The following is a 15810-nucleotide window of genomic DNA, read 5'->3' as shown; positions in this document are numbered from 1 at the left end:
TTTGTATTGTGATTTTTTTTTTTTTTTTTTTTTGAGTCACGAGCTGCCTATAGAAATAAGGAAGTAATAGGATGTTTTTGAGATTATGGACTACTGTGTCCTGCTTTTCTAAAAGCTGAATTTGTAGCTCTGAGGGAATGACTACAAAACCATTTCTTTCCTTGCTCACTGTATTTAACTGATTAAAGTGAAAGTTAAGGAGGACTTTATCATGACTTCTAACTTTTTTCATCTGGACAAAATAACTAAATAATAGCTTAATACTGTTTAGATTTGAAAATCACTCTAATGAATCTCTGGAATAGATTTCTAAGGTAAGTGCAAAGGATGCCGAATCTTTTAAGTGGAAATAGGCTGTTACTGAGCTACATTCCCCAGTGCAGTAAAACTTGTTGGTCCTGGTAATGCTCACTTACACAGTATAATGAGTAAAATTCTGTAGTTTCTATTGTATGTTTATAATAATTCCTTTTTAAACAATAATTTAAATATACACAGAAATTTCATTTGGAGATAAGACATTACATTCCCTTACTTCTTTTCCACAGCTTACACAGCAAAATTAATAACAATACTGAAGCAAATCCCAAGATGACTTCCATTAAAAAAGAGAACTTTTGCGAGCATGATGTGAAAAAGCTGGAGAACATTTGTCAGCAGAATTATTCAAAAATATCTTTAGAAAGTGCAAAGCATGTAAATTTGCATCAGACTGGCGGCATGTGTAACTGGGAGGATGAGGACAAAGATCCGGTCTTAGACACAGAGCCTGTGAAGGGGACACAGTCTGGAGACCTCTTTAAAAACGCCAACATCGATCAGATGCACAAAACTGGCAAGCAGGCTCAGAGAGGCTGTGAAGGAAGCGGTGACAATTGGACTCAGAGGAAATTATCATCAAGCCAGTCTTTGAAAACAGGAAATACAAAACTTTCTTCAAAAGACACTGAGACAGATGAACAAGTGGCTTCTTGCAATTCACAGAAGCTGAAGAGTTGCAATTCTGTCTGTTTAATGGGTGACCAAGATGACGGGGATGTAGTTCCAGAAAGTCCCCTTTCAGATGCTGGTTGTGATGCTTGTGTATCTGATCTTGGAGGTCGTGGGAAACTGAGCAAATGTCAGAGCAGTTCAGGAGATTCACCTGCTTTTGAGAAAGAAAGTGAACCAGAGTCACCGATGGATGTAGATAATTCCAAAAATAGCTGTCATGGGTCAGAGCCTGATGAAGAAACAAGTCCCTTTCTTGATGAGCGAGATATGTCAAAATCCATAAACAAATCTTTTAGAATTCAATATGGGGATGCTGAACTGGAGTCAAGAAAGTCACGTTTTTCTGCCAAGGGCTGTGAAAGCTTTGAGGAAATAGACAATTCTGTTAGGGAGGACAGTCTGCATACAAAGTCACCTGGGATCTCTCCTGCTCCAGCATCAGAATGCAAAGGTGCAAAACAAGGTGTGAAGAGAGACTCCAAAATCACCTCTCACTTCATGAGGATACCTAAAGTTGAAGAAAAAAGGTAATATTCTGTCTGCACCTTTCTTTATTTTTTCATGCTCAAAAATTTCCTTTTTGGTGCTGGATTGTATAAAATGTTTTGCAAAATGTATGTTAAGACACAAAGACAAATTTGACGTAAGCTTGAAGTAACTTATTTTTAATGGGACTACTTGTGTTTTTTTAAATGGTATGTTTGTCCGGTGCAATTTTTTAAGTCATTGGAGGTCTGTTAAAATTGGGAATTAAAGACAGTATAAGAAGTTGATTTTATTTATCAAAGAAGTGATTTAAGACCGTGGGATTTTTAATGCTTGAAAACGAATCATGGTACAGGAGTGCTTTATAGAGTGTAGCTCTAGCATTCATTATTTCATTCAGAATACTCTAGGAAACTGATGTTTTCTTGGGATTTTTTTTTTTTAGTTTCATCTGTCAAAAAGTACTGAATCTATTTTGTTGAAGCATCAGTGCTACTGATGCTTTGATTGAAATAGACACAAAAAATTTCACTTTTGAAAGCAATTTTAGAAGTCTATGAGAGTGTTAAAAGGGTTTCTTTTGGCTTTATTCATAATTTAGGAGAAGGAAGGACTGGTGATTATACACTACAGCAATGGAAGCAGAAGTCCTGAGTGTGACCCAGGACTTCTTATGCTAGATGTTGTGTAACGATAATCTCTGCTTGGAAGAGCTTAGGTTTCGGTGAGAGCTGAGAAAGTGAATAAACAGCAAAAGAGTAAGCAGAAACAAGAGGACTGTGTGTGTCGGTGTAATAAGCCATTGTCTCGGTAGACAATGCCTTTTTAAAGTAGTGTAAAAAAATAGTTTTGCACATCTCTGCTGGGAGGACCATTCTGCATGTGAAGAGCAGTACAAACTGTACCTCTCAAGGAAATGACCAAGCGGGTGACAGAGGGTGCTAATGAGCAGCAGGAGCTTGCATTTGAGAAATCTTAACAGATGAGTAGGCTGAGAGTGGATTTGGAAAACAACAAAAAAAGGTGGTTCTTAGGAAAAATGGTTGGATGAAGAATTTGCTAAAAAAAAGTATGGAGAAGGAGGTTATAAAGTTTAAAATGATGAGTTTAGGGAGTACTCTTTTCACTAATTTAAATGAATTGCTGTTGCAACAAAGCAGCAGAGCTTAAGGCTTGTGTTTGTCAGTGCTAGGGCATCATGTGTTACAATAAATCCATGTTTGAGAAAGGAACTCCTGCAAAAGTTTTGCTATGTGGGTAGGTGGGAATCCTAGCAACACTTTACAGAACAATTAGTAAGGTAGAGTATGAGGCTGTAGAGAGATTTTTATTTCCTCCTTCTCCCCCTTTCTTTTTGGAGCCTAAACAAGATGATGTGAAGGTTATAAACTACAGTGCTAGGCAAAATAGTGATATTGTCTATAGTGCTTAGAAGGCAATCAGAACATCTTAAAGCTTTCCTCCTGGTTCTTGTTAGACCAGGTCTAAAGCAGATAATAGAGTGTCTCAGATCTTAATTTGCAGAGAAAGAAGCAGTAGAGTATCAAACAGGTTTCAGTCATCGGTAATACTGTGCCAGAATTATCCTTTGGCTCTTGGATGCGCGCAGAGGGCCTGAACCCGGTGTCACGCCAACGCGTCTGCACCGTTGGGATGCAGTCTGCCAGGTCGGAGGCACTGTCTGCACCTGACCAGGCCGGCGTATGCACAGGCGCAGCAAACAGGTTGGACAACATCTTTATCCAAGGGTGGAATAAACTTGCCAGGGGAAATTTAGAGGTCTAAGCAGTACCTCAAAGTGTAGGCTTTTAACTTGTTTTGCATTGTACTCTGAGAATGTTCTCTTGCATGAGAAATATCTGGTATGTTGCATCAAACATACAGCAGGTTCAGGTTTTCCTTTCCAAAATATCTCAGATCCATGCAAATACCTTTGATCGTTAAAAAGGATTAATTCATCTGCTCTTCCATATATTTTAATTTTGCAGGTGTTTTTTGGATTTCTTTTAAATTTCTACTTCCATTGCAAGTTTTGTATGCCTGACATGAAAAATACAACTCTAGCGAGAAAGGGTGATTAAGAAGTGTTGGTTGGTTGTTTTCTTTTTTTTTTAGTTTGAAAAAGGAATACGTGCATGCACACATTTGTTTCCTAACAGTTGAGAAGGGGCTGTAGAGGGTATCCTGACAAATGCAGACTAATGAGTCTGTCTCTTGTCCCATGGGAAATGGATCCTGTTGTGAAAGAGCATGACACTGCAGAGGAAAAAGCCCTGCCTTGCTAACCCACTGCAGTTCTGTGAAGGAGTTTGTAAGCCTGTAGAAGAGTGTTTTGGTTGATATCATGTACTTGCATGTGTTGAGGAGGAGGAGGTGGTTGGTGATGGGGGTTTTCCCCAAATAAAGCTTTGGCCTGGGACCACAGAAAAGGCTAGCAAATAAACTGACTTTGTTATTGATGTAACCCTGGAGTTGGAGTTCATGTGTTTGCCTACTAGGTTTTTCAGTGGAAATAAAGTGTCTCAACGTGTTTTATTTTAACAGCAGGAAAGAAAAGTGTGAGCTCAAGCCCCAAAGGCCAGGAAGGAAGATTCCTAAATATATGCCGCCTCCTCTTCCAACAAATAAGAAATGGTTTGGGACACCAATTGAAGAGATGAGAAGAATGCCGATGTGTGGGGCCCGTCTTCCTCATCTGCGACCCTCAGCCAATCATACAGTCACCGTCAGAGTATGATAATTCATTGTATTACCTGAAATCAAATTTCTTTCTGAATTGTTCAATAATATGAAATGCCAAATGTTAGTCTTATAGTATTAGCAGGTTGTGGAAATCTTTCTTTGCCATTCCTTGTGAGCAGACTGGGGCAGCTGTCCTGAAAATTGTGTTTTCTGATGCACATAATTATGATATTAAGATTCAGAAAAGATGTAATCGTGGTTTTACTGCCCCTGGCTTGTTAGGGACAAGTGTTTTGCATAGGTGTATGTGTACTTCCTTGTCTGAGTTGTAAAGTGGGATTTTAAATACATCTGCAAGTAAAATTTGTACTTCAACATTTTCATGTTATATTTTCATTGTAATATGATTTTATTTCGGGTTCAAGATATACAAAAGGCTCAAGATATAAAAAATTACAAAGAATGAAGAGGAGTTTCTAGCAATTTTACTACTGCACCTAAGATCAAAACTGATATATTTGCCTTTAATCCTTTGGAGTAGTATGCAGTCAAATTATTGTTGAAATAAAACATGTGGCCAGAAACCTGTAGGGTCATGGATAAATCCCAAACAAAAGAAGAACGCATTAAGTTTAAATGCAATTTCTGAGAGAATCAGTGCTGCCAGAAGGCAGTGTGGCAGGTTAAGTCTTTAAGAACATAGTGCTATTTATTTTTACATTTCTGATATTCTGTGGAGTAAACTCGAAATATTGCTATATCTTAATGATTTCTCTTCAGTGTTAGGTTAAAAAATGTTATTTCTGCACATGACTATAGTTACATTTGAAACATTCTATGATTCTATGACTATGGTTACGTTTGAAACTATGTTTTGGAAATATTTGGATGAAGCTATGTAGATACCTAAATTCGTAAATGAGGAAGTCTTTAGTTGATAATTGAACATAAAATAATTGCACATATTACCTTTACTTCAGTGTGTTTAAGAGGTCAGATGATAAGGTGGTGTTCTTTTCACCAGGTATAACATAAGAATAACAGCTGGAATTTTTTCTGCTGCATGTGCTTGATTGGTAGCTTCCCCTTTCCAAAACCGGTGACTGTAGATGAGAGCTTTTTTTAACTATGTTTTTGCTTACTTTTAATTTCTTCCATTTAAAAACTTCAAAGTAGAGCCTGCACTTTTTTCATTCTTCTTCTGCATTGCAGGTAGATCTCCTGAGGGAGGGAGAGGTGCCTAAACCTTTTCCAACTCACTACAAAGATTTGTGGGACAACAAACATGTTAAAATGCCCTGTTCAGAACAAAATTTATACCCTGTAGAGGATGAGGTAGGATATTTTATTACACAACTGTAAATAATTTATGTTAGTTTACATATAGATGAGTTTTTATTTGCTCAGTTGGCAAACTGTGTGTATGGAATTGAAAAATCAAGAAGACAGACATACCTGGACTGAAAAGCTAGTTTCTGGGTCATGATGCTTCAGGCAGAGCAGACGACTTCTCCCCCCCCCCAGTAATTATTTTACCTAGCCGTTGTTTTGATGGTCTATATATTTCTATACTTACATGGAACATAAGCTTTTATTCCATATAAGTTATATATTTATATACTCGTGTGTTTAGATGATATATCTTTATTTTTTGTGTGAAGCCATTTGGGGTGCCAACCGCTGTGAATGAATTTGTAACCACGTTCTGATTATAATATTCTGTCAGATATTTCTGGTAGATTGCAAGGCATCTGGCTGCTGCTCTGCTAAAACAATGGTGGAGACATTAGAGTTGACCCTGCACGGTTTGTTGATCTGGTGTTTCTTGTCACTGCTCAAGACCTACTTATACATACCCACTGAAATACTTGGACTGTGGTAAATAAAATGAGCAAGTGTGTCCTGTAGTGAAGACTGTGTAACAGTTATTGAGACTTGAATCTGGAACAGACAATTTTTATAGCCTCCAGGAAGCATTGTGTCTTTTTATTTGTCAATTTTACAGATACGGTATAAAATGAATTTAACTGATGTTTCAAAGATAAAATGTTGATAAGATCTTTGTTGCCTTCTGAGCAAGATGAGTTGTCTCTGCCCTTGTGGTAGTCCCATAAGAAATACCATTATTGCTTGCAATGGGCAATAAGAGTTTCTGTTGAGGAAAAATGTTACAGGATGTCCTAAGTGTGGGTTGATGCAATAGTCAGCCATAGCAATATGCTTTTATAATCTGTACCCTAAACGTTCTTAATACTGTATTTTTGTAAGGTTAGTTCAGTTTTTATTTTTAGGTTGCAGATTTTATGAACTGTGGTCATGTTTTATCTGTAAAATCCACTTTCTTCACAAGGAACATACTGAACATTATTTGTCCTTCTTGAGATGGCAGGAAGAGTGCTGCATATGTGAAAAGCGCTCTTTGTGAATGTTTCAATTAAAAACAAACTCTCAAGTAAAATGCAATAGTCTAGAAGTTGCAGAAGTACTTTACAGTTACTCAAAATATGTGGTTTATTTTTAAAGAATTTCACAAATAAAGCAAACTTTTTAAAAAAAAAATGCAACAAGGAAGACAGTTATTAGTAAATATGTCTATTTTGAGTAACTTAACCTGACTTTGTTTTGGGCTTTTGTTTTAAAGAATGGAGATAGAACTGCTGGAAGTCGATGGGAGCTAATCCAAACTGCCTTACTTAACAAATTTACTTGTTCACATGATTTGAAGGTAAGCTTATCAATTTGAAATTGACTCTTTATATGTATAAGTGCATTCAGGCTCTCTGTGTACTGTTAGTGATTCTGGCTCAGTCCTATTTGTTTAATCACTTACCAAAAAAAATTATGCTGTTCAAGGGATTCCCTAATGAATTAAAGGTCTTAATTAATGAATCTTAAGTGTTACCACTGAATTTATTAAGTATTATGAAAATTAATTGTATTTTGTAAGTCTACGCATAACTGTGTGTGTCCAGCAGTATCTGCTAGTTTGTGGTAAACGTAGCCTGTAGGATTTTTCCGTAACCAGATGGTAGGGCAATGCACAGGTGAGAGAGTTTGAAACAGTAACTGCTCACACCAGTGGACTTCACTAAAATTGCGACAATTCACGCTGCTGGAAAAAAAAATAAATCTGTAAATTCTGGAGACTAATGCTCTATTGATAACAATTATCATTCTCTTTGACTTTTAATGAGCTGTGATTTGGAGCAGCTTAGAATGGCTATTAAGTTTTATATGAAGTATATTGTAATTTAGATTATACCTGAAAGGCAGGGAAGGAGGAGGATGCAAAAGCTATGGATAAACTTTAAACAAATAAACAGCACTCTCCCAGCAACGAATGAAACTTTCTGTGATAATACTATTTTATTTAGTGGTTTTTCTTGAGAATTTTTTAAAGATGGTTGTTGTTGTAATAGGCCTATTTAATCTTGTGGTGGTTCTAATTCTTTAAGTTCCTGAACTGGTAAAACTGTTGCTATATTGCTGAGGGACCTTTTTTTTTGGTGTTTTTAGAGAGCAAGCATGGGGTGGGGAATGTTTATATTGTGTGTTGTAGGTAGATCCAAGCATGCCTTGTCTTGTTTTGTCCTAGGAGGACAAACCTGTAGACTAAAGCTTATTCAATGCTAAACTAAGATACAGGATTCAGTATCATGGAGTCACACCGAACTAGTAGTTTTATGGATTTTGTTGGGCTCTGCAACAGGTTTTAGCCACTAGATGGTACTGTTCCTTCAAAAAGGAAATTTCAAAAAATCGTTTTTTCTTCTGTTAATAAGTATCTCTAAGCTTTATTTTGTGCTCTTTCCCTAGGAGGCTATACTGAGATACAATGTTGCGTATTCGAAGAAATGGGACTTCACAGCTCTTGCTGACTTCTGTGAGAAGGTAAACCAACTTGATTTAAAATAGGAAGAAAAGTAAAATATAAGAGACTACTATGTTTATATGTCACAATGCTTTTGGCTTTATTCCCCTTTCAAGAATAAAGGTTTTGCAATTGTCATCTGTATGGACAGTTCATATGGCTGGTAACTTCAATTGAAATGATAACTATACTTTATAAAACTGGATTTGTTTTAAATCTTAACCAGATAGTTGTTACTGAGGCATCCAGATTAAGGTTACTGAAGGTAAGGGAGAAATGCCTTATATCTGTTTTATGAAAACTAGATTTATTAATAAATAGTATTAATATTTCCAGTGTAATGATTTCTTGTTTTTAAGTGTTGGGTTATTTTTTCCCCTTTTTAAACAACTTTAATGTTATATCACAGTGGTGTTTGTATAGACTGGGCTTTGCTGGTCTGGCAGTAAAATTTGCTGTATGCTGAGATGGTGCGTTTGAGCTGTAGAGCCTTTGAAAGATTGGGGTAGTTTTTATGACTTCATGCTACCTTTCTGGAAGAGGATGGAAAGAAAAATGAATAGTAGGTGACAAATGCGAGTTGGACTATTATTAGTGTACATCCTGACTGACAATCAGAAACTATGCTAATTCAAGTGGTTTAGGAGATTAAACGAGATGAAATAGAAATTGTTGCACTTTTCCTCCACCAGCTCAGAAGTGCTTTTTAAAACACATGTGCTTGTTTTCTTGGGAGAGGTTTGCTAAGCTATGTTAAGTTTCAGTGGAAACTAAATTTGATTTTAAGTTAATTTTGTTAGTTACGTGTGTTTTAAAATATGACTGCTTAATTCATGTGATCAGAGGAACTGTTCTTTTTATTGACTGTTTCCTTTGCATATAGGCACTACTATTTAACAGAATGAGTTTTGTTTTGCCTGCAACACAGTATTGTTACTACTGACAGAAGATATCTATAAAAATAACAGTCATGAGAGCTACTGTGTTTGACCATCTTGCCAATTTAGTGCTCCTTCCTCTCATCTGTGGAGGTCTCTCTGTTTTTCAGGCTGTTGTGGTGGATGGTAGAGGCTGTGGACATTTGGCTCCTTTACTCCCGTTGGCTTCTATACTAACTGAAATTAACACGGCTGATTCAACTGTTCACTCTTATTAAAGAATATGTATTTAAATTATTAGAATGTTTTAAAGTACAAGCAAACTATTTATTTAAAAATCTGACTCAGGAGTGTACCACATTTGCATCCTATTGCTACAAACCCAACTGAGCTTGTCTTGATGTGTTCATATTGTGCATCTGGGAGTTTGGAAGCTATGGGTGATTAAATTCAGAGATCATCAGCCAGGGAGAGTAAGTAATATATGCTGTTTCCAAAGAAAAGAGGAACAATAGGGAAATAAACTATATATTGGGCATCAATCTTCCACTGAGAGTGAAAAGGCAATTCTGTCACCTAGAAATGATGATTTATTTGTGAAGTTCCAAGATGAAGGGAGAGCTGTTTCAAAACACGGATGTTAGACAGAGGTGAAGAGTGTGCAGCAGTATATTAAACAAGGAACAGTGAAGCACTATAAGACAGTGGCTCCTTGTAGACCACTGGAACAAAATTTTACCCTGGCTTTGTTTATTGAATATATTGAGTTTAGTGAACAGAACATGTGGAGGGGATACATCTTGTAGAGGGACGTTTAAATCTTTTCTATGATAAAGGGATATGTGAACTCTTCAAGTTTTTTTTAAATTAACAAGGCATCTGCTTTCAAAGACCGTTTGCAGTCTGCTTAAGTGAGCAGCTGTTGAGTGAAAAATGGAGTTCCTCTGTGGAAATGACCTAAATGTACTAGCTGTAGTGAAGTGTAGCCTTTGAAGTTACTGTATTTGAGAGTTAATGATTCAGGGCTTACTATTGGCTTGTGTATTTTCTTGTTTGTCCTGTGGTTTTGAGGGGACAGGGGAAATGCTTCAGGTGATATTTGCTCAGCAAAAGTTGAGGGGTTCGTTGAAAGCAAAGCTGGCCTGAGTAATGAGCCCAAAGGGAGGGGCAACAGCTCAACAGAGAGAAATAGTCATAAATATATATTAAAAGAAAAGGATTAAAACAGAGTCTATGATCCTCAGATATCTGTTTATGTTCTTGGGCGCTATTGAGTTCCAACATGTTCTTAACCAAGAATTCTGTGGTCTGATTTAGAAGGGAGCTGGGTCCACAAATCTGACGGTGTCTATTTTAGTGATTCATTTGAGGCCACTGTATTCAGGTATTACTTCAATAGCTCTGTGCTTGGTATATTATAAAGTACCATTTGTTATTTCATCTCCTGATTCTGGACACAGCTCACGGTATCAATTTTTTAGATGCTTTCATGTCAGTCTTACATTGTGCTTTCTATTTTAGATAGTTTCCTTCAAAGTTACATAGTCAAAATATGCATTATTTTAAAATCCTGTCTGTAAGATTCAAATCAATGTCCTGGTAATAACAATAGTTACCAGTTTCTTGGACTTAAGTTTATTTTCCTTTGAGATTAAAATACTATCAGCCTTAACTAATGGGAAATAAGTATCATGTATGTAAGCCAGGATTTCTTTCCAAAACAATGTACTTTGACGTGTACAGGCTGACCAGTTTTGCAGTTTGTCCAAAGCATTGTCAGAAGAGGGAGCCCTCACACTATTTTCAAAAGATTCTTTTGGATGCCAGTTAATGTTTGGAAGTAAAATTCCTATATGTACAGCGAATTAAATTTGGAAGCTTGGTTTGGTTTTTTTTTTAGTTAAAAAGTTCATAGCACCCATCAGTAATGTGTGTAAAGCTCTTGGTAGCTTATTTGCTTCAGACACATGACAGTTTTGTTGTCCTCTGTGGAATTTCCACACTGTTGTATTGATTTGTTTTGCCGTCTATTTATTGATATTGGCAAACAGGCCTAGGATTTATTCAAGTTATTAGTGGATCAAAATTATTAGTGCTAACATTTTTCTTCTTACTTGAAAAATTCTTGTCACTTGAAAGTCAGCCTTGCATCATTTTTCCCAGAACTTACCTAGAAGCCAGATGGGAAAGAGTGAACAACAAGCAGAAAAGAAAACGTAAGGAAACCGTTGTGGATGAAGCTGTCTCAGGACCCACAATGTTTTGTAGATGAGCTTTATTTATGTGAATGATGATAGGTTGGGAATTTATTACATGCTTTCGATCAACAGTGCTATGTACTGTGGTAGTTTGTTTTTCTTTCTTGTAGATTTGCCCTTCTACTTCCAGGCAAGACCAAATTCTTTTGCTTTTTCCAAGTGCATGAAATAAAGAGTCTAGTGAGGTCATTCGAGGCTTATATCTTAGACTGTTTTCCAACAGCAGCAACTTTGTTTAAAGGGAAAAGTAGAACTTTATCATTTAAGACAGTCACACGGTCTGCTGCTTTATATTTTACCTGCTTGTTCTAGAAATGCTTTGTTTCTGTTGTGTTGCTTTAGAGTCTCTTGGAGTTTAAGCATAGTTTCATGAACTATTCCCCATTGCTTGCATCTGTCCTGCTCTTTCAGGAACTGAGGGGTGTTTAAAGCTGAAAAATATATGACATTGTATAAGCAGTGCATAGCTTTCTTTAAAGGTGATCCTTCTTTTAAATTCAGTTTTAGTTGCATGGTATGCAAGAACTCAAGTCATCAGGATTTATGTTGTAAAGCTTCAGGAACCTTCCTGATATAGAACCTGTGTCATCAAAATCTGAGCTCTTTTGAGGTAAACCAGTCAGTGACCATCCTCACAACTTGTTTTTGTCCTTTAACTGTAGAGCTGTATCAAACTGAGCTGTTTTGTCCCATCTAGAACTTAATTACTGAATTACTGCTGCTAAATCTCACAAATCTCCTGAAAAAAATAGGTAAGACAAACACTGAAAGTGACAAAAAGGAACCTGCAGGCAGTGAAGCAGCAATGGGCACTATTATTGCTCACATCATTTAATTTCAGACTTCTTCTAAACTTCTTTGAAACCTGAAGAACAACTATAGTATTTACTTCATTTTAGCGTCAGAAAACAAAGAAATATGCTCATATACTTTTGAGTTCTTACTCACAAATTATCTAAGCTATAGACTTTTCTGATATGCTTCAGTAAAAGGAGAGAATCGGATCTAGTTACCTGATTTTTAGCTATTCTTGATGCTTTTTTGTATGTGCAAAGCAGAAAAAGAGAGACTCATGTTAGATATGCATGACTGTTAACATTTAGGAGTCCCCAAATATTTGTGTTTAGAAACTTACTTTGTGAAATAATGTCTGTATGCTATTCAGTGCTCAAAAGGATTAAATTCAGTACTTAGGCATGTCATTAAAAGACAAACTGTAATCTCTGGTGATTACTCGTGTATTGGAAATTGCAAATAGTTTAGACATCAGTTTGACTGATCTCTTAAGAAGCGTAGACTGAAGATTAGGTAGATTTCTGTGGCATAGTCAGTGATTGTCTGAGCTTCTGTGAGCCATCTGAAAAATGCTTCACAATATATCTTACAGATGTTCACATTGTATCCGTAACTATTTTTGTGTTTGGCTGGACTCTTTGAGCTTGATCATCTTGCTAGAAAGTTAGTGTCTGTGAAATTAAGAAGATAAAATGAGGGAAGTCAGGAATGATGTAAAGGTATGCAATAGTTTCCATATGAGGAACATCTAAATAAGCTAGGACTGCTTCATCTTTTCTTTTTAGTTGAGAGAAGTGAGGGATAGGTGTAACAGTGATGTCCAAAGTGAATGTAAGAGAGGGGGAAGAAGAGGAAATGACTGTTCATTTTTCTAGTACAACAATTAAGGGACACCAGATGAGTGTTCCTAGCAAGTAAGGGTTTCAAAACCACACAAAAGTAATTACTTATTTAGATACTGAATAAAAAGCTGTGGATGTAGAGGATGCTATGGTTTTACATCAGGTTTTGAAGGGATTTGGAGAAATGACTGGTAGAAAGATCACATTGACATCTACACAGATACTGTGATGGACTCTGGAAATTTCTGAAACTGATTACTACAAGTAAAGAGTGTTGTGAGGAAGTGCTGCTGATTACTTGCTTTTCTTGCTGTTAGGCTTTTCTGGTCATCTTTTGTTGATCACTGTCAGACGAGTTTTGGGGCTTTCATGAACTTTTGTCCATTTTTACTTCTTATGACTTCTGAGAGGCAGAAGTGACCTTGTCACACAGGCTGCATTGTGGTGTAGTACTGATAAAAGATGTTGCCGACAGAAAGGCACGGGCATCTATATGCTAATCTCTTTTAGGAGGATAAAATAATAAAGGTAATTGACATATTAAATGAACCTCACGTGAAGGCACTTATGCCTGGAAAACTTTGTTTCTCCAGGCTCTCTGCAAAACTTTATGCAAGTAGGAAGGCTTAAAGGGGATATGCTCTCAGTATCTTTGTAAAGACATTCTCATTCTCCACTGTATAATACTCAGTTTCCAATTTAGATTTGGCTTTTAGTGTAGGAAAATGTGTGTGTGTCTGCAGTGCCTGTTTATGGATGTTTTGTTATCTTTTTGTCTTTTGGGAAAGCTGTTTGAAGCAAATCGATCTATTTAATGACCAGGATCTGCATCTTTGCTGTTGATTCCCATACAGATTCAGCATTCAGGAAATCCTTTTGTATTATGAGAGACGCTGTATAACGTTTACATTTGGATTTTTCAATGAGGTTGAAAGAAACATGGTAATGCTCTTTAAAAAGACCAGTCTCTTCTCCTGTCTATACTTAATTGCAGAGAAGAACCTTCAGCATGAAGGAAAAGGAAGCATATACCAGACCACTTTATCTCTGCTCCTTTTTCTCCTTTTCCAGTCAAGCATGAGTTCACTGTTTTTAGCCTCAAAACTGGCTGTTAGTGTTGTTTTTTTAATGGCACAAATCTCATCTTATCCTAAAATCTGATAAAAAGCTGTGTAGCAAGAAAACAAGGTCAGTTGTCAAGCTGAGGGAATATATTGCTATTTTTCTTCACCTTTTAATAGCCCATATGCTATATAATGTAAAAGCATAACTAAAAATGTTTGTCTTATAATTACAGCCATAATTAGTTTTGAAACAGGATTAAAAAAGGAGTCACATTTCTCCCTGCTTCTTTCCATTAGACTTGCATGACGATCATACTTCTGGATGCTAGATTCTTTTAGAAATCCAGACCAGTCAGGATGTGAGGCTTCTCTACCTGTATATTTCTGGATCCTCACTTAATACCTCTTTCAATTTTTAATAAGTGTCATTTACGAATACATAAATGTACTAATATATAATATGCAAGAAAAATATGTAAATAAACTCACTTATAATCACAACTCTTTCTATTTTCCATAAATATCACACATCCATGTTACAGACTATTTGCTCTTCCGAAAGTCTGGTTTCCTTTTCTTGAGAAATTGAAGTTAATTATTGTACTAGAAATTATTTGTCACTTGCACAAATCCTTACTACTTTAATTTTGGCCTGGCAATATTCATATGGATACGTACACATACTAAGATAACACTTTTTTCTATTGCAGATGTTCTGCACAGATTCCAGAATATAGGAGAATATTCTTAAAGTGAAGAGTGGTGGAGCATATTACAATGAATCTTGTTTCTATCAGTCAATGCTTTGCACGTAGGAGTAATTAAAATAAATAGAAGAAAACTCTTGTTTCACTGAAATACCTAATAAATGTGTGTTATTGAACTACTGAATGTGGTGCGAACCTAGTAAAACCTGGGACAATATCTACAGAATGTGCTTAGTGCATTTTTTTTGGCCAAACTATAGTTTCTTGTTTGAATGTGAGCTGCTACATAGTATACTAGCACATTTGGCCTGAACTTGGTACTTACAGAAAATGTCACCTGCAAGTAATTGAGTTAAGATGGAGCATATTAAATGTTTGAGAACTGAGAAGAAAAATCAAATGTGCAAATATTGACAGTATGTCTGCTTCCTCTCTAAGCAGAATTGATTGCGTTTCAAGATCACTGAGCTGAATTGAATAAAATTAAGAACTGTCTTGTCAATGAAATGCTGTACTTAAATTGCAAAATTTCAAACAGCCACAGAACCACACAGCCTTTAAGTGAGTGTGGTCTTAGCCTTAATAACCTTAAGGGATTCTGGAAATTACCTGGACAATTATACTTCAGCTTTTTTATCATTATTTCCATTTTTCATCTAAGCAAAGACTGTAAATGCAACATCTGAAGATGTGACTGTAGTATGGTCTAGTTGGATTATGGTCAAGGACTGGATTTTCACTCATTTCAAAAAGACCAAACTGTTTAAGAACAGCCACTACTGTTAAGTATGTGCATATCTTAGGAGATTTTTATGTTCTAGTAAGGCTTTACCCTATTCTTGTCTCCTAATAGGTCTTATGAACCATGTCAGTCTTTCCTATATGTGTTGTTATTTGAACAACCTGCTTAAAAAAAAATGATTGCTGTAATCAGTGGTACTGGAATAGAAGGAATTTTGAAGTACCAAGTTGTTCTGGTGACTGGTTTTTTGATAAATCATTTTTATAATTGTCTGGACAGTAGAAGTGAGCATTGTACAGAGATGTCAGCACTACAAATGTAGGCTTTTAAGCAAGAAACAAAATGTCCCAAGGCTGAAAATAGCCTATCCGTTGCTCCTTGCTGGATTTCATTTTAGTCCAGATGTTTTCAAACAATTTTCATTACATCAGATTACCTTTTTAAAATCTAAACTGAAAAGGTCTTCTGAGTGTGCTGTTGAAGGGTTTTCTT

The 15810-nt window shown here is 36.2% G+C and overlaps 1 protein-coding gene across 4 annotated transcripts in view; it reads left to right on the top strand.

The window, feature by feature from the left end:
- PARG (poly(ADP-ribose) glycohydrolase) overlaps positions 1 to 15810 on the top strand; it is a 70659-nt gene that overhangs the window by 4755 nt on the left and 50094 nt on the right. Inside the window, exons 3-8 of one of the 4 annotated variants that reach the window (XM_086616251.1) lie at positions 549 to 1520; positions 3364 to 3366; positions 4024 to 4210; positions 5374 to 5496; positions 6803 to 6886; positions 7978 to 8052. In XM_086616251.1, the coding sequence (XP_086472377.1) occupies positions 549 to 1520; positions 3364 to 3366; positions 4024 to 4210; positions 5374 to 5496; positions 6803 to 6886; positions 7978 to 8052 (1444 nt within the window). Of the gene's footprint in view, positions 1 to 548; positions 1521 to 3363; positions 3367 to 4023; positions 4211 to 5373; positions 5497 to 6802; positions 6887 to 7977; positions 8053 to 15810 lie in introns of those variants that run through there. The other 3 variants (XM_086616249.1, XM_086616253.1, XM_086616252.1) reach the window with 3 other exon arrangements.

This window comes from Tauraco erythrolophus, chromosome 9 (assembly GCF_009769465.1).
Source record: "Tauraco erythrolophus isolate bTauEry1 chromosome 9, bTauEry1.pri, whole genome shotgun sequence".
In the NCBI taxonomy this organism is placed as follows: domain Eukaryota; kingdom Metazoa; phylum Chordata; class Aves; order Musophagiformes; family Musophagidae; genus Tauraco; species Tauraco erythrolophus.
Note: the sequence above shows the minus strand (reverse complement) of the source record. Positions and strands in the feature narration are given on the sequence as shown.